The sequence below is a fragment of the Pteronotus mesoamericanus genome, unplaced genomic scaffold (genome assembly GCF_021234165.1).
Source record: "Pteronotus mesoamericanus isolate MK-2021 breed Mesoamerican mustached bat unplaced genomic scaffold, CSHL_Meso_final contig_64, whole genome shotgun sequence".
Classification (NCBI taxonomy): Eukaryota; Metazoa; Chordata; class Mammalia; order Chiroptera; family Mormoopidae; genus Pteronotus; species Pteronotus mesoamericanus.
In genome coordinates this window covers 153,831-175,878 of record NW_026555224.1, presented here as the reverse complement: position 1 = coordinate 175,878, position 22,048 = coordinate 153,831, and the positions used below count along the sequence as shown (strand labels likewise).

Genomic DNA, 22,048 nt, shown 5'->3' with positions numbered 1-22,048 from the left:
TAAGAGGCCGCAGCTACCCAGGGAACGCATTTCCCACAGTGTAAGTCAGAGGTTCCCAGAGTGGCAAGCTGCCAGAGTGGCCACGTTTTAAAACCTGGGCTCAGAAATCCCACCTTGTCCCTTCAGCTTACATTCCATTGGTCAAAACAAGTCCATGACCAATCCTGGCATCAAGGATGAGCTGTGAATATTTTCTGGACAACAATGAGATCTACCACAGTCCCTTTCCTGTTCCCACTCTGCTCTACTGCCCTTGAAGTCTCATCCTGCACCAACCAGTCCCTCCCTAAAAGGAGTAATGAAATATTAACACTTGTTAAGTCCGGCTGTGTGTGAAGTGCTTACATACGTTATTTCCTTTAATTCTCACAACAATTCTAGGAACGTACATCTTATAGGTAAAGAAACTAAGATTGAGAGAGGTATCATAGATTATCAAAAATACTCCAGGTAGTGTCAGAGCCAGGATTTGAACCCTGAAAAGCTAACTCCAGGGCCTGGGTTCTTAACAAGACACACTCATTTGCCTCCCAAGACCACTAATGCACAATTTTGGGACAGGAGACTCACCTCTAAGTACCCAGAGTCCAGAGCCTAGTGTGGGAAGCTAGGAAACAGCACAGGTTTTAGCTGGGTGAATTTAAATAAATTCCCAACTCTGTCCCTCAGTTTGCTCATCTGTGAAATGGAGATGTTAACACTTTCCTTACGTAAATGTGAAAAAAAATGAACTCTGCACACTGGCACATGGTGAGCTCTCATCAGTGAGTAGCTAGTGTTGCCAAAGATAGTACTAGGAGCCAGTGACCCACAGGCAGCATGCTTCAAAGATGTCCCTCTTCAGGACAGCCACATTTGTCAACTTCATACCCTGCTCTCCACCCCTCCCCACCTCTCCAAAAAAAAATCACAATTGACCCACAGCCAGAGATGATTCTGTCAACAGTCAACAGTGTTCATTTCTGAGTATCCTCATCTGTTATGTTGACAGAGAAACAGCCTGTAGAGTGTTTCAAGCCGTTTGGCAAACGCAATTAATCTCTTCAGCACTAAATTGTCTTTTTCTAATTGTCCACACGGACACCCAGGCAGAAGGAAAAAGGGACAGAATAAAAAGGCTATTAATGTCACTTCTTTGCCAGTAATGGGCTGTCACTGCATTGGAAACCAGACTGGGGTCCACCGACATGCCTCTCACCATGTCGTGTCCACCATTGTGTGGTGGGATACAGAAGCTCACCTGCCCAGGAAGTGTCCTCTGAGTCTCTTGCTGCATCCAGGAGGAGGTGTTGGATTCTAGGGCTGTGGCATACCCCTCTGAGCCCAACCACACTGGCAGTGTCGTCTCACCAGTGGACAGAGCTATAAGGACTCTTGCTGACCCAGGGTGAGTATCAAATGTGCCTGGAGGAGGCCTTGACAGCTTATACCACAAAAAACCTACACTTCTCCAACTCCTGGCCTGGTCCACCCAGCCATCCATCTTTCTGAGTTTCTGCCTAGGCTTTCTTTCTGCCATCCCCTGACCTTATCAACGTAGTTATGTCCTGAGCCACTCACGGTCCCCAAAACTAGCAGGAAGGGGAAAGCAACAAAGCTCCCCCCAGATCACTGAGCATTTTCAGCTTCGCAGTCCCTAGTAGGCCTGACTCTGACAGCATTCTCCTTAACTCCAGGAGAGAACAGGTTGTGTCCAGCATGCATTCTCCTCAGGGAGCAATATTCTCATTTCCCTTGTGGAACCACTTCCTCCTCTCCCAGTTTATGGGATTTATGGAAACTGGCCCTCCTCCTCCCCACCAAAGCCAGTGGAGGGAATGTCACCCAGGCCTGGTTGACCAGCTCATTCCATGGCCCTCCTGGCCAGTGGCTGGTTCTGAGACAGGCATATATGAACAAAGCCAGGACCTCTGCCGGAACCTCAGAGACAAGGATTATCTTTTCCACAGGACCACTGAAGTTAGAGCGGTGTCACCCTACAGCTGCTGAAAGCCATTATAGAGTCTGAGGAAAAGCCAGTATACAGGGGAAGCAGTGATAACAGATAAAGATGTGTTCTGCAGGAACTATTTGAGCTCCTCGATCCAACTATGCCTGAAGCAGACAGATCCTCAGGAGCTTTTAGCAATGCAAAGCAATAATTCCATTCTTTTTGCTTAAGTAAGTTAAAGTCAGAGTTTCTGTCACTTGCAATCCATAGAGTCCTGATTAGTAGTCTCTCCCTCAAGCCATTTTCCTCCCTTCAGTTCCTAATGTTTGCTTAGTCACCCAGGAGGAAGCAGGTTGAAATCAGAAGAAAAAGTAGTAGGAGTCCCAGAGAGCCCCAGTGTCAGGTTCCAAATGCCAACCTTCCATGTTCGAGTCAAGTCTAACTACAGAGACGCAACCTGCAGCTCTGCCCAGCCCATCCAGATCCCTAGGCCAAGCCTCCCCAGGCCCTATATCCAGGCCTTCTTCACCCCCAATTGTACCATGAACCAAAGTGCAGTTGGAACCGAAGGCACTACCCAATTTCCTCCTCGTCTCTTCCAGGTTTGGAGAAGGACATTGGTCCAGGTCACCCTCCTGCTGACACCTTGGGCCATTGAACAGACAACTCAGGTCACAATCTACCTGGTCTATGGGTTCAGCAGCCACCAGGTTCTGCCCCTGCTGCATTCCTCCACCCAGACAGGAACTCTTGGAACCATAGATTGTCAGAAACCACCAGAGGTATTTTCTGTGTCCTTTGGGAATATCAGGATGTGTATGGTGTGAGGAGCACAGTCCTCAAAGTCAGATCTGGGACCACAGGCAAGCCCCTCAACCTCCTGAAACTTAGTCCCCTCATTTGTGAAACTGAGGAAATGCTGCCAGTTTTATAGGAGTAGGGAAGGAATAAGTGAGAGATGAATGCCTAGCACAGGGCCTGACACAGAGGTGGCCCTGAGTAAAAATACACACTACATGGAGGGAAGGGATGGAGGGGAGAGAGAGTCGGGGAGAGGACTACTGGGAGGGGGAAAGGGAAGCACCCAGCATCATATACAGCATATTACAAATGCCCAGGACTCACTCACTCATTCTTACCACATCTCCCATTTTGCTCCCAGACGACCCAGCCCTTTCTGTATTCTTCCCAGGTTTTGTCCTGTCCAGTCCTGACTGCACCCAGTCAGCATCAGCCCTTGTCACCAATTACTCTGCAGCCACACACCCCAGCTCTCCTGTCTGAGACACCGCTGTATTGGTGATGTATCATCAGAGACAACCTTCCAGCTGCTGCTTAACCTCATCCCCATGGGCCACCTTGCCCATTCTGGAAATCCAGGATGCACTTCCCAGCACATCCCTATAGCTCTGCCCACCTGGGATACCAGGCAGTAGGAGCAGATGCTTCCATTCACAGAACAACTACTCTGTGCCAAGTTACAGATGGGTGCCAACTCAGCCCAGCCCACAGGTGTGTTTTGGTTGGCTTGAAAGGTGTTTCGATATTTGACTAACTTACCAACATTTAAATGACAGAAAATCTCATATCAAAATCTCTTCTACCAATCTAAAAGTCTGGATATACATAGCCAGGCAGCAGTGGCCCCTTTTGACCAGCACTGGGTTCCCGTTTGCCAGTCTCCACCAAGCTGGTCCCCGCAGACATCTGGGTTTAGGACTTGTGCTGTAATAACAATAATTTCCAGTGTATGGATTAGAAAGGAAGAAATACAACTGTCCTTATTTGCAGATGGCATGATTATCTACAAGTATGTAGAAAATTCCAAGGAATCGCATACACACACACCAGAACTGAATTCAGCAGGGGCATAGGATACAGGATCAACACAAAGATCACTTGTATTTCTATACACCAGCAATGAGCAAAAACAAACTGAAGTTAAATACCATTTATAATTGTTCAGAAAAATGAAATGCCCAGAAACAAACCCAGCAAAATGTTACAAGGATTGTGTGCTAAAGACTACAAAACACTGATAAAGGAAATCACAGATCTAAATAAATGGAGAAACATACTGAGCTCATGGATGGGAAGACACAATGTAGTAAAGATGTCAGTTTTCCCCAAGCTGATATCCAACTTTAGTGCAATTCCTATCAAAACCCCAGCAATATTTTTTTTTGTATATATGGGCAAGCTTATTCTAAAATTTATATGGAAAGGCAAAGAAACAAGAATCTGAAAATTTTTGTAAAAGAAAAGTAAAGCAGGAGGAATCATACCACTGACTTTTAAGACTTACTGTAGAGCTTGAGTAATCACAAGAGTGTTATTAGCAAAGGGACAGTCACATAATCCATGAAACAGATCAGGGAACCCACCGAAATAGCCACACAACGTATGGCCAAATGACTATTGGCAGAGATGTAAAACAATTCAGTGGAGGAAAGACAGCCTTTCAACAAACAGTGCTGGAGTATCGGGACATCCATAGGAAAAAATAAAAATAAACTCTTTGAGAGAAGGGACTTTCTCTGTTCTGTTCACAGCTCTACCCCGAGCACCTAGAACAGAAATTGGCACAAAGGTGTTTAGTATTTGTTGAATATTGAGTAGTTATAAAAGCTACCATTTTTTTAACGCTGGGTCCCGAGGACAGGTGTATTGCTACCCCTGTGTGATGGAAGACAAATGTGAAGCCCAGTGATATCAGAAAAGTTGCCTAATAGTTTCGTAACATACAAAAGTTGCATGTACGAGGTGGAACCAACATAGGACACACATGATGGAATTGAGTCTCCTTATTGACTCCTTTCTTCCAGTTAAGAAACTCAAATTCAGAGAGATTACATGCAGTTTTGAGGCCCCACGGTTCACAAGAGGCAGAGGCAACACTGGATCAGGAATCTGTCTAACCCCAGGACACCTGCCACTGCTTTCCAAAGCCTTTCTGGGTGCGGTTCTCAGATGACAAGCGGAGCCACCCGCTCCTCTCCGCAATCCCTAGCCTTTCCCATATTTGTAGGGAGCCTATTGACATGTGTGGCTTAAACACTGGGGCTCCTGGTGCGGTGCGGTTCACCAGGCCAGCTCACTCACTCACTCATTAATTTGCTTTCCACATTTCCAAACAGAAAGCGGCCGTTCCAGGCAAAGCAAATCAATAATACGCTCCGCGATTCATCTTCATTCGAACCACATCCTCATGCTGTCCCTGGTGCTTTTCACAGGGCCTCTTCCTAATGGGTTCCTGGACGCAGACAGATAGGCTTCTCCTCTGAGACAGCCAGGCCGTGTTCACACATTAACTCATTAATATCCGCATCAGTCATTTTTACGAGCCTCCCTCACCCCAAACTCCTCACCACGCCTGAGTTAGGCACACTCCTTGTGAGGCAGGCAGACACGGTAAAGATGGAATGGCCACTTCTGAGATTTCATTGGCTGCAAGCTTGGAAATATTGATTTTTTTTTTCTGCTTTGCTATAATCAACTATCACGCCCAGAGTTGCAGAAATTATTGAGATAGGGGCTGAATATGGACTTGCTGATTCCACCCACTCCATTTCCCAGAAGGTTTTCTTGTTTTCCTAGAAAGGGGAAAAAGGCAGTTTCCTGAAATTCATTTTTTTAGTTCATTTTAAGCAGAACACTTACTATTTGCCAACCAAAAGCATTGTACAAGCCACACTCACTGAGAGTAGGAATTACCATTAGCTCTTTCGCTGAGGAAACTGACGTCCTGGGATTTCCCCCAGATTATAGAGAACTTGAGCTCAGCTGTGACTAACTCCAGAGACCCTGCTCTTGACCATAGCCTGCCCTGCCCTGCTGCCCACATTAGGTCCAAGGGAGTGCACAGGTAGAAAGATAAAACATGTTAGCTGTTATGGTCAGAATGTAGTGTTCCCCCCAAACTTATATGTTGAAGCCCTAGACCCTAATGCAATGACATTGGTAAGTGGGCCTTTATGGGGTATTTGGTTTGGGTGGGGCATGAAGGCAGGGCCCTCATGACAGGATTAGCATCTTAGAAGAAGAGGAAGAGACCAGAGGACTCTCTCTCTCTCTGGCACCTCTTGGACTAACTACCAAGCTTCCACAACTGTGAGAAACAAATGTCAGCTGTTTAAGACCCCAGTCTATGATATTTTGTAACAGCAGCTGAGCAGACTAAGATATCAGAAGTATCAGTGTACCCTAGAGCAGGGCTGCGTGGGGATAGACGCTGGAAACCAGAGCATGGTGGCACTGGCACACACTTACACCGCCTTTGCCCACAGGCAATCCCACAGCCCTGAACTTCCCCACTCCTCAAAGCAAGACAGAATCACATGTAAGTTCCAGGAGGTTTAACTTCATTTCCAAAGGAGCAGATAATAAGTATTTAAGGTTTAGTGGACCATACAGTCTCTATCTCAACTATTCAATTCAGCCAATGCAGCACAAGTGGATGTAGACAAAAGATGGATGAATGGGATTGCTAAATTCCAGTAAAATTCTATTTATAAACACAGGTCATGGGCCTTATGCTCCTGCCCTGGTGGATGGGGCTTATGACTTCTGCACCAGTGATGCTGGCCTATCCCACACCACTCAATGTAGATGTGGAAATGTCAGCAGAAGGAGGGGAGAAGCAAAGTCCACATCAACATGGCCGATGAAATGCAAAACCTCTCCTGTGGAGTAGAAGTCAGACTGGAATCAGCCAGGGTAATAGCAGAAGACAAGCCTAATAATAGTAAAAGTAAAAGCAAAAATCCATACAGGAGTCTTCAAGGCATTCATCATAGTCTCCCCACCCCCCCACATACCTCTCTCATCTCATCTCCTGCTGCTCCTCCCCCTAAAACCTGTCCTCAGCCATACTGGTCTCCCTGCTTTTCCTCAAATGTCCAAGCTACCTCTCACCTCGGGGTCTTCACAGCTGCTCTTCCCTCTGCCTGGACCATACATACCACAGGGCAGGAAGGATGAGACCATATGGAACACAAACTGCCCCAGCTGAGGCCATCCTTGACCAGCTGGCCCCTGGCCCATCTAACAGCCATCCATAAATGAATCCAGTCAAGATCAGCCAGGCCTGCTCCATATCAACAGAACAATCCAACTAAATTGTAGACTCATAAGAAATAATAAATCTTAGTGGTTTTGACTCAATTCATTTTGAAGCTATTTCCTAAATGGCCATAGCTTACTGATACAGGAGGCTATGCCCACAACTTGCTGTGTGACTCTAATAAGAACATTTATTCTCTCTGGTCTCCAAATTCCTCATTAGAAAAATAAAAGAATTATAAAGAGTTTATGCCTTCCCTTGCCTGATGGTACAGCAATGTTTAGCACTATTACTCGTACCTTTTCCTAAAACTTTCTTCCCTTGGATGCTGTGGCACCACAGCCACATGGTTCTCCAGCTACTTCTCTCTGTTCCTTCTTCAGGGTCATCTCCCAGTACCAGGCTGTGACATAGTGAAGTTACTAAAGACCTAGACCTAGGCCCTCATCTCTCCTCACTATCAAACCCACAGAGCAATCTCATGACTTCAGTCACCATCTCTGTGCCTCACTGGCCACTTTTCCTCTCAGTCAGTCAGTGAGGGGGAATGACTGGTCATGTTTGGCTTAAACAACTCATGTTCTAGGAGCTGGGCTTGGGTAAGAAACCCAGCCTGAGCACATTGATTCTCCGAAAGTGGAGTTGTGATGCTGAAGAAAAAGGGAGGAATGACTCTCAGGTGGGCAACTGACCATGACCGCCACAGCAGAAATGAAGATGTCATCCTTAACCTGTCCCTCTTCCTGTACCAGACCTTACCCCATACCCAATTCATTACCAAGCTTTGTGTATTTTACTTCCTTAACATCCCTCAAATCCATTCTCTTCTTTTTTAGTCCATGTCCAGCACCCTATTCCAAGCAATTTTGTCCCTTCCCTGGTTGAAGGCATCAACTTCCCAACTGCCCCCTTTAACCTGTGTTTGCTCGCATAAGCTGTCCTTTATCCAGCAAACACAAAGTGACCAAGATGTCTCCTACTACAACTCTGACTTCTCATTGCTCTTATGATAAAGATAAGGCCCTGTGTGGACTGCCTCCTGCTGACAGCTCCTTCACGCTCCTGTTCCTGCCTCCCTGCAAACATGTTGCCCTGTCAGATTCCCTCCCAGAGGCTTTGCACATGCAGTCCGTTCTTCCTAGAAAACTCTTCTTTTCACTTGCACCCACCTAACTCCTTTTCATTCTGCAGGTATCAGCTTGAACATCACTTCCACAGGCAAGCTTTCCTTGATCTCCTGACTAGGTTAAGTCCTCCTATGATGCTCTTATAACCCTATGAAACTTCACTTCATGAACACATACCTTACAGCCATCTTAAAGTAATGAGTATGACTCTCTGAGCAAGAAGAACAAAGATCAGAGACATGACGCTCTATCAAACTTCTTTCTCAAAAAAAACCCTGGATTATCCTCAACCTAGACAACCTGGACAACCAATTATCCTCAGAGGTTAAATAAATAAGTAAATAAATAAATAAATAAATAAATAAGCAAGCAAGCAAACTTGCTTAAAACTCACAGCTAAAAAACACTGAGAAGAGATCTAAGCCCAAGTAGAGTGGACTTCAGAGTTTGAACTCACTCCTTTCATCAGTGGTTGTCTAAATGGATTGCATGCAGCTCTGGGGTTCAGCAGACATGAAACCTCATGGAATAAGGAAAAGCTAAGCAGAGTCAGAGTGCTGTACTTTTTGCCCATCTTTTAGCCAACATGTGTTCCTCCATACCCACCGAAGAAGTATGGGTCCTTATTTCCTTTCCTATCCACAGCTTTTCTCCTGAACCATGCACCTCAAAAATCTTGAACATGACTTCCTAACCTGTTCTTGATTTCCCTGGTTCCTAATCTCTTGTTTCCTAACCAGTGGCCACCTGCTTACCCCTTGGATTTGAAGCTCTTGCTAGCACATTTTCAGCTCTGTCCTCTAACTTCCAACGAGACTCACCAGTTAGATAATGCCTCTTCACACTGATCTGTTCTTCTGACTGATATGGCTCCTTCCTGGGCCAGGACCCCAATGGTTGACACATACCCTTGGTTCACCCTACCCTGTGAGTAGGACTGGAGTACATGGTAACTTTGAATAATAATTCATAAATTTGGCAGTTGAGCTAGCCTTCCTCTCCACTCCCAAGTCCTTGAGGATATTCAGTGTGATTGAACAAGTCCACATCTTTACCTCCCTGACCCTTAACTTCCCATCTCCGATGGAACTCACTTTCTATCCACTTCCAGCTACCCACACCCATGCTCATGACATGTTCAGCTTCTGCTTGAACTTGAATGCCAGTCTCTTACCAACCACAACTTCATGTCAACCAAGCCCTTCCCTTACATTCTTACTCACAACCTCTCCCTTATCTCCTGGAATAACTCTCCATCAGTTATTTCCACTTACCGGTATCTTCAACCTCTCCCTGTCATTCATCCTCGGCATTCGACCACAACAAATTCTTTCAGTCTGGAAAAAAACTAAATCCCTCCTGTAGCAGATGCTCTTAGTCTCCAACCATATCCCCTCAGCTTTTACCATGGGCATCACTTCAATCCAACTTCCAACTGCCACCACCTTTGTCTCTTAGCCTGAGGACTTCATCTGGCTGCAAAGCCCCCTATCCCCATCCACATGGCAGGCCAAAAGTGCCTGGGAATTAATGCTTCCCCAACTACCCAGGAACAACACTCAACCAATGACCACTGGGTGTTGGTGGATATACCCCAGCTTCCTTGACTCTGGGGGAGAATCTGTTGTGCAGGCTCCATGCTGTCTTCCAGAGCTACCCAGTGAGATTAAGCTCTGTTTTCCCGCCATGATTACTTTCTTGCTGGCACACCCTTTATTGATTTCCTTTTTTTTTTTTTTATGCTTCACTTCTACACTCTCCCACTAGTGTTTCTTGGGATCACTTCCAAAATAAATTACTTGCACTCAATCCTGCTCCTCTCTGCTCAGTCCAACATCTCCCCTGGCACTACAGATCCCTTGCTTCCCTTTCTTGGACCAGCATGTATATCTACACCCATCTCTGTTCCATACACTCTGCAGTCTGATGACTACCTCCAGTGTCTCATCAAAACTGTTTCTTCTACATCGGTAGAATGTCCTATTTTATTTGGCGTCTGCACAACTTTCAACATGCTGCCACTGTCTTCTCAGAACTCTCTCCTTCCTTGGCTTCATGACCAGTGTCCCTCTGCTTTTCCTCCCACCTGACTGCCATTCACTGTCAAGATTTTTCTCAGTTCTTCAAAATTCCAACTATCTTTTCAGTGTGGAGATCCCTACAGGCTCCACTACCCTTGGTCTTCTCCTCTTAGTATTAGGTTACATGCTCTCCATGGATGACACCTTCCCATTAGGAGTCACAGTTGACTTCACTGTGACTCTGCACACACAAAGCACAATTTCCAGAGTCAGGTCTTGAACTAAGCTGCCAATCAAAGCCCCCTAACATGTCCTAAACCCAGATCATTCTTTCCTTGCCCCATTCCGATTAATGATACAACCACTTACCCAGTTACCCAAGCCACCTGGAGTCATGTTAAACTGTTTCTCCTACTCTGCCCAGGATGCATAATTCACTGCCCACTCTTGTCAGTCCAGCCTCCTGAATATCTCTCTCCATCCCACAGCCATGTCCTACACCCAAGCCACCGTTGTCTCTCACCCAGATTGCTGCAACAGCATTCTTTACCAATTTCTCTGGTTCCACTGACTGCAACCCACCCCATCCTCTGCACTGCTGGCTGACTAATTCCTTCTGAAACACAAATATGAGCTCTTACTTCTTCTGCATAAGCCCTCAGTGACCTTGCCACCCTCAGGGGAGATCAAACCCCTTACCAGGTTCCCAGAACCCTTCACAATCTAGTCCCTGCCACCTCTCCAGCCTCATCTCTCACCTCTTTGCCTGCCTTAGCCAGTGGCTCTCCACCCTAGCTGAACATTAGCATTACCTGGGAGATTTTTAGAAAATACCAGCACCTTGACAACACCCCCAGAAAGTATGATTGACATGGTCAGGAAAGGTCAGGCATTAGGATGGTTTTAACATACAGCCAGAGCTGAGAAGCACTGGCCTAACCAAACCTAATGGCTTAGAGTTCTGCCCACTTATCCAGTGTTTGCCCAGGCCTCAGCTCCTGGGAAACTTCCTGAGCCCAGCTTCCCAGTCTGGGCTCAGAGCTCTCACCTGAGTTCCCTCTGCTTAAGCCTATCAGACATTTGCACACTAAATATTAACTGTCTGCACCACCTCAAATAGGTGATGACTGTCACATGGGGTCTTCACCTCTACAATATCAGGGCTGAACACAGTGGCTCCTTCATTGAAAATGCAATACATTTTTTGAATGAATGAATGAATGACCCCTTTCCCTTCTGGTCATAAGGATAGGAGTTTTATTTTCTTTTCTCTGCTCCCTCCTCCTCCCCTAGTTCCTCGCCAACACACATAATAAGTGCTCAATAAATATTTGTTGAGTTAATTAATGTAAGGTATGAGATGCAAGCACCCACCCCATCTTCACTTTTAGAGAAGAGCCCTGGGGAGCAGAGGCAAATCAGATTGAACTTTCTACAGTTTTGCTACAATGGAGTTTGCCAAAGACGTCCTGAAAAATGGATTTAATTAGGCCCGTTAATAGTGGAGTCATTGGTGGCTAAGATTTAAAGCTAAGGCTGAAAGTGGTATCGATAATTTTACTATTTCAAATTATACAGGAGGTTATTTCTCACTCCCACCTTAATTATAAGAATGCATCTCAATGAAACCTCAGCTTTGAAGGGAAATAAAGACAAAGATAGAGGCAAGGTCTGATATTTCACTGAAATGCTATTTTCACAGGTATCACAGCAGAACTTGACTGGCTCCGCCCGGGTGCTCGCCATGGGAGAAGGGGACAGTGGTACTGCACATCCAGGTCTCATTACACTAATGACTGTCTGTATAATTTGATGTGGCTTTTAACTGCAAAAAACATCCAGGCAAGGAAAACGATGCTATGGCCTCTAATGACAAAATGAAACTCTGAGTGGGCTTTCAGAGCCCCAGAATTTTTTGCATTCCATTTTTTCATTAGCCACTTTTAGAGACCTGAGTTCTAACTGGTTCCACAGTCAGATCCTGGAAGGGGCACACCTTTATCCCTCAGCTCCCTGTTATGAGAAATACTCAGCTGTCCCCAAACCACGGAGCCAAGTAAAAGAAGCTTCAGATAGCAGGAGCCTGGAATACCCACTGGAAGCTGGTCTTATCTCCGGGGACTCAGGAAAAGATAGGGCATCATTCATTAATACATATTTGTCCTGGGCAGAGCTGGGACCAGGATGAGGCAAGTGAGGCATTTATTTCAGGGGGAAAATTTCAGAGCACAAAAACTCAGGAATCAAGATCATTGATATTTTACTACAATATTATTTAAATATAATGCAGAAATATCTATAATGAACAGAATATCAACATTTTATCTAAGGACAGGATTTAAGCCTGCCCTTGCAGGACCTGCTCACTTGCCTGACCCAGTCCCAGCCCTGATTCTAGGCACTGGGATACAGAGTAAACTGGTCAAAAGCCCCCCTTTACATAGATGCTTGTGCAGGAAGGAGGCAAACAATGAACAAAATAACCAAGCCTGATACATAGGGCTAGTGAAGGCTGTAATGGAGAGAAATAAAGCAGAGACAGGGACAATTCCATAAGAAACATCTCAAACCCCTCCCCAGTCCAGACTTTCTACTTCCTTGCATAGCAAAAAGAACAGGGACTCCCAGGTTAGTCTAAGGGACAGATCCCAGCCCCACCACCCACTGGCAAGAGACCTTGGGGCTAGTCACCTGCTTCTGAGGTTTCACTCTTACATCCTGTCACCTGAGGAATGAAAAAGTGAAAGTTTGTAGTAACAAAAAAAAACATTTAGGAGCAATCCTTATGCACCGAGCTTATTATGTCCACTGTGCTGAGCTCATTATGTCCACTCCCTCACTTAACCTTAACACCATTCAGTGACAGTGGGTGTTTCGATTGTGTGGGAAGCTGACCCTTCATGTTGAGCTGCTGGCCTGTGGGACAGTGAGGCTTGGAGGCTCTTCAGGCCAAACTCCCAGTCCCAAAGCTCCTCACCTCAGACTGAGGAGGGCCTGCACCTCAGTGACCTTAAGCAAGTCTCTGGGTCTTTCTGAGTCTTGTTGTCTTCATCTGCAAAATGGGGACAACAACATGACTCCTTCCTCTCAGGACCAAAGGAGCCAGGCGTCAGACACCCGGTGGGCCTCATAGATGTGGGCACCCCTCCTCCCAGGTTCATACCGGGTGGCAGCACCTGTCTCCAAGGGGAGGGGCAGAATACACTGGTGAAGTTCAGATGCAGCCACTCCCCATTTGCCTGACACCCTCTTTCATGGATCATAAAGACTGAAGTCCAGCTGCTTATTCAACAGAGGAAAGAACAAATTCATTTTCATTCCTTAATATCCAATGTGACCTATTCTTTGTTGCTCACTCCTCTCTGAGATTGCAGCCCTTCTCGCGGACTTTCAATTTGGCCAGAGAGAGAAAATGGGCAGTAATAACAGAATGTCCTGCCCAGAGGATGCTGGGAGCCGAAGCACCACGGTGCCAGTAATCAGTCCAAATGAAAGATATTATGTCACCTCGTTTGAATTAAACAGATGAACTACAGTCTTGGGCCATTAAAAATGAGCCAACCTGCTGGATGGCTTCCAAGTGCTCAGTGCTTAGCACCCCACTAAGGTGCTCAGCTCCAACAGGGTTTTATATCCTCATTTTCTGCCAATAATTTCTCCTCTCTGAACGTGAAGGAATTATTTGATGAAAAGGCCACGCACCCTTCAGCAGTGGTGCAACTCAGGCCAGCCCAGCCCTCGCTGGCCAGCCCAAACTCATGCTAATTCTGTGCTAACTGAAAAGTACCAGGGAGCCACGTGGGAGGCAGCCAGGGCCAGTCGTCACACTGGTGACAATTAACTGCCCAGGCAACATATTCTCCTCTGAAAATTCTGGGGAGTTCCTCACCTGCTCCCCAAAACCACAAGGAGAGAGGCAGGGGTGCCTACCTTTACAAATGGGGAAAGTGAGACTGCAGAATCCAGGGAACCTGGGGTCATACTACTTAATCCAGCAGACGTGCCAGCGCAGGAAGGCCGCTGGGCCCGGCATTCCCCCTCCCCCGTGCTCCCCCTCCCCCTATCGCACTGAGCATCCAGCTCCTACACACTTTCCATCCCTGCCCTTCCATGACACAAGTGGCCTCTCCCTCAAGCTCTGCCACCCACTCGCTACCTGGCCCAAGGCAGTGCTTCCGCTCCCTGAGAACCTCTGTCCTCATCTGCAAATGTGTCATTCCAGGGTGCCCCCTCAGAGTCAGAAGAACAAGGATGAACCCCAGCACTGTTGCCTACAAGCCAGGAAGCTTTAGAAAGTCTCTTTCCACTCTCTGAGCCTCAGTTTTCTCATCTCTAATTTGAGACTTAATAACAGGAGCTGTTCTGCAGAGGCTCCTCTGCTCTGACACATAGCCCAACAGAATCCTGTCCAAGAGGGATTTGTCATCCTTCTGTGTCTTGAGGACACAGACCCTGGGTAAGATGTCACTCCCTTCTCTCATTTAATCCATCCTAAAATGAACAAGTCTGGTTTTCCTTATGTTTATGAAAAAGAGGCTTTATATCAAAATAGAATAATAGTAATTAAGCCTACTGAAGTTTCTATGTGTCAGTCCTAGCTTTGAGTGCTTTGCCTTTATTTATTCATTCAGTCCAGGCACTGGACTCAGCAGTGGCCCAAACACACACTCCCTGACCTCAAGGAGATCCAGAGCTGGCACCTACTAGCCTAATTCTCAGACAAGGACACAGGGCCAAAAGGGTTTGCATCACCTGCTTAGCTATACAGCTGGTCAGAGGCAGGCCTAGGTCTCATGCATGTCTGCCTGACCCAGATCCACACTACAGAGCCAGGTATAGCTGTGACCAGGAGCCACCAAGAGGCCTTGTGAGTAGTTTAGAACCACAGGGTGGATGTGCTGGGGCCTCTGAGCATGGAGTCCCTTGGCCATTGGTCTAACCAGATGGTTCTCAAGCTCCAGTGTGCCTAAGTGCCTAAGAATGTCTGAGGCACCATCTTTCCACAAAACTGCAGGCCTGACATATGAAGCAGGTTTTCAGGGGTTATATGGACTATGCAGGGTTTTGCCTCAGGTTAGGATGACCAACTTATCCTAGCTTGCTTAGCACCGCTCCATTATAAAACAAAGTCCCATATCTCAGAAAACCTTCAGTCACACACGGAACTGAGACCTTAACTGTTGAGCAGTGGTGACCGCCCTACATGTCGCAGAAGCATTGTTCTCCCTCCAGTCAGTACTTGCATCCTGCCTGAGGCTGACCTAGAGTCCACCTGTTCAAGCTCCAGTGCCAAGTGCATCCAAATAGGGAAGCGCCCGCTGCTCTTGGCCCACAGGAATGCCTCTTGCTACCCCATGATGATCCTCACGTGGCAGCCCAGTCAGGTGATTAGGAGTTGGGCTTTGGGACAAACAGAGGATGAAATGAGATGGCATGGTACAGTGCCTGACCAGCAGTGGGCCCTCCACATACTGTCCCTCTGCTGCTCAGCTCCTGTGAAGGGTGTTTCATATGCCCACATGGGTGCACTTGGCTCAGCGGAGCCCTCACCACATGTCCAGAGAGCAACAGCAAGTGCTCAGGGATGCTCCAAAGCAAAAGAATGGCAGTCCAATCCAGATGGAGCCAGATGAGAGGGCCTCCTGGAAAAAGATAAGGCATCCACCAGAATATCCCAGGAAGGTGCTCAGATAAGATGTTCTGCCCTCAAAATATACCCAGAATCTAAGCACTTGTCTGTACCTGCATGGCCTCTCCCTGGTCCAGGCCAGGCCCACTGCTACCTGAGATTCTTCCGTAGCCCCAGCTAGCTCCCACTCCCCACGTGTCCCCTCCCACTGGTCTCCACATGGCACATTTGCAAACTCCAGGTCCCTCATGTCACTGCTCGGCTGAAAACTCTCCAGCAGCTCCCAGCTCGCTAGCAGTAAAAACCAAAGCTCTGACCAGGACCCACCAGGTCCCAACCTCCCTACAGCCCCCTCTGTGACCTCTTCTCCCTATGCTGCCCCCTCTGACTGCAGATAGGGGCCCAGCACATACATATACACACATGTACAGGCACATGTCATATGCACATGCATGCACACACATACACACCATCATGCTCTCTCCCTTGGTTTTGCTTTATTTTCCTTCTATAACATTTATAACAAGATAAAATAACATTTATTATCCTACCTCAACTATGTGTTCACATGTTTTTGTCCATCTCTGAGGTTGGAGCTGACACTGCCTGACATGCAGGAGGTAGGTGTTCAGCAGGTAGGTATCAGCAGAAGGAAGGAAGGAATCAGAGTTCAGGGGATATTTGTCAAATAAATATATGAAAACCAGAAAAGTACTGTACTGAGTTAGAAGTGACTGGTGTGTCACACTCAGCACTGATATCTAACTTAGACAAGGGTTTCCTGCTAAAATATTGAGGATAAACATGGAGGTTGGAGACCTGGAGTTCCTGGGTTGTCTTCTAGACTAGTGGAACTTTTCCAGTAATAATCTCGCCCATCCTCATGATGTGAGAAAACATAGATTTCCCACCAAGAGATGAAGATGATGAGTTCTCAGGGTAGATGTTGGGCAAGAAAGCATCCCCAAAGCCCTCTTCAGAACCCACCAAGACAAAGCTAAACCAGGGAACCATGTTGGCAGAATATGGGCATGTGGCATATTAGTCTGTGTAAACTCTGCTGTAGTGACAACCCCCAATCTTGCTGGTTTAGTACAGTAGTAGTTTATTGCTCACTAACGTCACAGCATATTTGGTGGAGGATGGAGGTTCTTCACAGTCATAGATAGGCCCTAACTATGGCCCTATTTTCTGTAGGACTCTGCCATCTTCAATGCATGGCTTCCAAGGTCCCCACAGAGAGGGAAGAAAGGTGCACAGGAGATGTTTATGTCCCAGGCTTGAACATCTGCCCACATTCCACTGTCCCCAAGTAGATGCAAAGGGGTTGGAAAGGTACTCTTCCCATAGGCCCAGGAGAGAAAGAAGATGCTTCAGTGAACATAGAGCATTGTCTCTGACACCCAGGGGATAGGCAGACATGGTCTCCAGGACACACAGAGAATGTGACTGTAACAAGTTTTCCCATCCATCAGGCTGAGGTCTTGTCGTCTCAAGGAAAAACAAACACATGAGGGAGAGGGAATCTGGAAAAAGGTCAGAATGTGCATTTGGACGGGAGAAGGGTTCTGGGAGCAAACAGCAGTAAAGACCGGAAACCAGAGAGGCAGTCTGGTGCTTGGGTGAGAAAGGAGCACCTTGGAGAAACCCCTTCCCCATTCTTCCCAGTTGTGCCATGAGCTCAGAGGGTGATGCTCCTTTTGGCCCTTGAGTCCCAGCATCTCTGGAAAAGCCAGGACACAGCACTTGGACAGGGCAGCCATGAGATGTCCTCTTCACCCCAGAAGGATTAGAATTTCTGCAGCAAGAGATGTCTCTGTGTACAGCAGAGGGTAGCTGAATGTCCCCAGGGAAAGGAATTCATAATATAGATGACCGTGATAATTAGCACTGACAGCACTGATAACTGCTAAGGGGCTGGGCAGCTTCCTCTCCTGCGAGAACCTCCTTTCTCCCCCACCCAGCACCCCAAACACAGCCAGTCCTGCCACAGGCAGGCTGAGCACCAGGGCCACCTGCCTGCTAACTCTAAGGCAAGAGTTTCATTGAATCTTTATGCCCCTTGATCTTTTGAGGATTGTGAATACCCTGAGAGTCTGAGGCAAACTATGATGCCTTCCCTAAGGTAGGAAAAATCATACATGTAGCTCATCGAAATTTTTGCATACAACGTCAATGAATTCCCAAAGTCCTTAAAATCCACCTATGAACCCTCAGGGGTCAATGAATTTCTTCATTCACTCAGTAATTCAATGAACATCTATTAAGTGTCTGCTAATAAGTGCCCAGTGGGGCATTCTTGTCTACAGCACTTACTCAGCTTGCACAGAGAATTGCCTATAGAAAAGCACAGAAAGCCTCTCCCCCAGCACAGCAGGCCCAGCACACTAGAATCACCAGCTTTTTAAGATTCTGATGCCAAAGCCTCACCCCAGACCCATCAACTCAGAACCTCTAGAATTCAGACTCGAGTTCCCTGGCAGCTCCAATGGGCAGCTAAGGGGATGCCTCTGCTAAAAAAAAAAAAAAAAAATTAATGTGTATGTTAAAAACTCCTGGGGTTGTTGCAGTGTACAGCCCAGGCCAGCTCATTTGCCCACCTCATGAACAAGCACCTGCTCTGTGCCAGCACTATGCTGGGCACCATGTTGGGCACCAGGGGACAGGGAGGAGAATAAGACATCAGAACCCCCTTCCTCACAGAGTTGACCTTCTAGCTAAGGGAACCAGCAGTAAGTAACCAATCCATAAAAATAACTGCAAATTGCAATCAATGCCACAATGCCCATAGAAAAAGGAGTGACATAAGGAATAATAAAAGGACCTTCTTGGGGAGGCCTGGAAAGGCTTCCTGAGGGACACTTGAGATGACACCTGAAGGGCAAGAGGCTGAGGGAAGAGCATTTGGGTGGTAAAAAAACAGCTACACAAGGGCCCTGTGGTAGGGAAGAGCTCAGAATAAGAAAGCAGCCAGTGTGACTGGGTGTGGAGGTGAGGAAGGGATGTGTGACAGGGGACCGGATAGGGCCATGCAGATCTAAGAGAGATTTAGGTTAAGCTACTGACTGTGATACTTATTCTTTGCTGTTCTTATAGCCACCTCGGCAAGGAGCAGGAGGCTCAGAAGATGAAGTGACGTCCTAAAGAAAAGAAGCTCAGAAGGGGCTTGGCTGGGATGCCTGCCTAGGTCTCCTGACGTGGCCAAGCAGAGGCCACAGGCCTCTCAGAAGTTGGTTCTCACAGCTTCTGGCCATGGCCCCCTTTGCTGCCCAACTCCAGCCCCGACCGTTAGTGTAACTAGTGCCAGGACAGCATTGTTCCCTCAACTCCCACACTGCCCACCTCATAAGCCCATCACCATGGGAACCAGGCCAGCCAATCACAGCACTCTGTTTTGAAAAGGAGTCTTATAAATTGAGCCTCCTCTCCCTAGACAAGCACACTCATCATCCAGAGGTCTCCCTGGGCACCTTCCTTCTGGATAAACCAGTTCAATTGCCCCCTACTTTCCACCAGGATAAAGAAGGGGACTCTTGTGCCTGGAATGCTCAGGGTCAAGATGCAAGTCTACAGTCACCCTGCTTAGAGGGCCAGCCACCCCTGCAGCCATGCCATGACACCAAAGCAACTCAGGAGCCCCTGAGAGTTTCCAGCAGTAACATGGAAAATGCCCGGAGCAGTGAGAGCAGCTTAAGGAGCATGCGACACTGCAGCCTGGAGAAGAGAGGTGACATCAGCCAGGTGAGCAGCGGGTATGCAGGGGATGAGGAGAACAGCGAGGTCAGCCTGGTGGGCAGCAGTCGAATTGTGAGGTTGAAAAGAAGACTCAGAACCCAAGCAGGTGGCACCCCAACCAGACAGCTGTGCACCACCTACTGTCCCAATCAGGTGAAGAGCCAGGTGGCCAGCCAAGCCAACAGCACCCAGCAGACTGGAGGGGAAAAGTGAGACTAACCTGCCTGGCAGCACCAACAACAGCAGGGCCAGCAGCCTGGCCAGCCTCAGTTTCATCAGCCCAGGCAGCAGCTTTCTGACCTACCAGGTGAGCAGTGGGCTGGTCAGTCCTATGAGCAGTCTTCCCTCCAGCCAAGCCAGCAGCTGCCAGAGCATCAGCGTGGACAGCAATGTGCAAAGTGGGCTGCAAAGCAATACCAGTATCCAGGAGGACAAGGCAGAGGAAAGTGTGAAAACCAGAAACCAGGTCACCGAGGAGAAGCAGCCTGCCCAGAAGCATGTATGTTCTTGAGAAGATCCTCAAAAAGAGCAGATATGAAGACTCAGCAAACCCAGACTTCACCCAGAGTGGTTTTGCCAAAAGAACTAGAAAGACCTTTAGAAAGTACACACTGACTGTATCAAAAATCATCAATTAAAATAGCTCCATCTGTAGCAAAAACAGTCAGCAAGAGGGTTGCATGTAGCAAGAACTATTGATGGCAAGTGCCACCTACCCTGAATCAGCACTCTCTGAGGAGATCATCTACAGTGACAACCACTGTTAGAAAGAATGGTTGGGTCAAGATCCATCAGTACAGGTCCGCCTGTGTCAGAACCACCAATGGTACTAACACCAGTCCCGTGAACACCAGTGACAAGCCATCTCTAACAGTATCTATCAAGAACAAAACCATCACTCATTAGTAGGGACAAGCATTATCAATGTTATGTGCCAACTCTATTAAGAACCATCTGAAGTTAGAACCTTCCATGAAGACATCATCCGAAGTAATGAACACCATCTACAACCACCACCACCCATCATGGGCTCAGAAGAAACAGCTGCCAACCTCTTGACATGACTAGAGGAACCACATCCCTGATAGGCTCATTCCTGGCCACGCTCTGTTGACATGTGCCCGCCAACAGAAGCCCACAGCATCTAAGGAGGATAGGACCGTGCCAAGGGAGCCGCATCCCTAGGGAGCATCAACCAAGTTGCTTTACACTGTTATTTTGAGCACTGTTTCTAGCAGCTTCAGCCCAGAATCTCCCCAGAAGCAAATGTTCCCTAGTGCCCTATTTGTGTCTCTATGTGGACCTGAGAAGAGGAAGAGACAGAAAAGGAGGCCAGAAAGCATCCTTTGTTGAGATGGTTGAGACCGTGCTTCTTATGGCAGGAAATGTCATGACAAACGCTCAGTGATGACAGAGACCAACCCAGCTGAGAAGGCTGCAGTGGGAGAGCTTTGGGCCATTTAGAGAGCATGCTCCATCTATGCCCCCTCCTTCTCAGGACAACAGCGCCCTTCCCTGGGCTAACCACACAGACCCAGGGGAGTGAGTGTGTCTGCCAAGCAGGAGAGGCCAGAACAGTCCTGAAGACATTCACCAAGTACCTAAAGGAAAGCTGAGGGGACACTGAAGACAATAAATGTGTCTGGAGAGGTTCTGTGTGAGTCTGTGCACATGTGCCCAGCTGAGGCTGCATGCACAGCCAGAAAGATGGTAAAAACCCATGGATAGAGTAGGGCTTAGCTACCAACTCTGCTGCTTCTAAGCTGGTGAAAGGATTTCTGGGTGAAATGCTTAAACTTGCCAACCCTCAGTTTCCTCATCGGGAAAATGAGAACTATAATGCATTGTATACATAGATAGAAGGGTCAGGTGAATTTCATGAATACCCATTTGAAGTCCATGGCAACTAGTGGGCACTAAATGTTCCCTTCTTTTTCCTCACTATCTGTAAAATGGGCACATGGTCTCTGTCTTGCTCCACTCACAGGCACAGAAAGGGCAGTGACTGAGTATGGAGAAAGGGTTCTTCGCATACACACAAAGAGGTGGAACCACAGCATCTGCTTAGTAGTCACAATGGTTCAGCAGATGATTTGGATGGGTTTGAGCGGGAAAGAGTGGTCCCAGATTGATGGGCCCCTTTTGAGTACAGTCTCCCCCACATTCCTCTGGGCAAAGTTGCTCAGCAGGTCCTGAGCACCCACAAGCTAGACAGATAAGAGAAGTCCACCTTGGTGAGCCCTGTCTGCAGGCGGCTCTAGGGGAAGCTTAGCTGCCTCATCCCCCGTGGCTGCTTAGCCCTCCCCTTAGGACATTCCCCTGCTTTACAGTCTGAGAGAACTGAGGGTCACAGCAGCACTGGACAACTGCACACTACAGCCCTCAGTCCAGAGGCCACAGACTCCTGGGACACAGCACAGGTGCAACTGAGATTGCCACCTGCCCCTGGCCACCCCCTCCTATGCCCCTGTCAGCAGGTGGCATCATCCACTCCAATTGTCCAAGCCCAGACCCTGTGTGACACTGGAGTCTGCCCAGCCCTCA

The 22,048-nt window shown here is 47.6% G+C and overlaps 1 protein-coding gene across 1 annotated transcript; it reads left to right on the top strand.

Moving 5' to 3' along the window:
• Positions 1-2,340: 2,340 nt before the first annotated feature.
• CUNH16orf82 (chromosome unknown C16orf82 homolog) lies at positions 2,341-19,717 on the top strand. The gene is made up of 3 exons (XM_054580930.1): positions 2,341-2,712; positions 11,843-11,903; positions 19,203-19,717. Exons 1-3 carry the CDS (start codon positions 2,341-2,343, stop codon positions 19,715-19,717), a joined length of 948 nt encoding a protein of 315 aa, XP_054436905.1.
• The last annotated feature ends 2,331 nt before the right edge of the window (positions 19,718-22,048 follow it).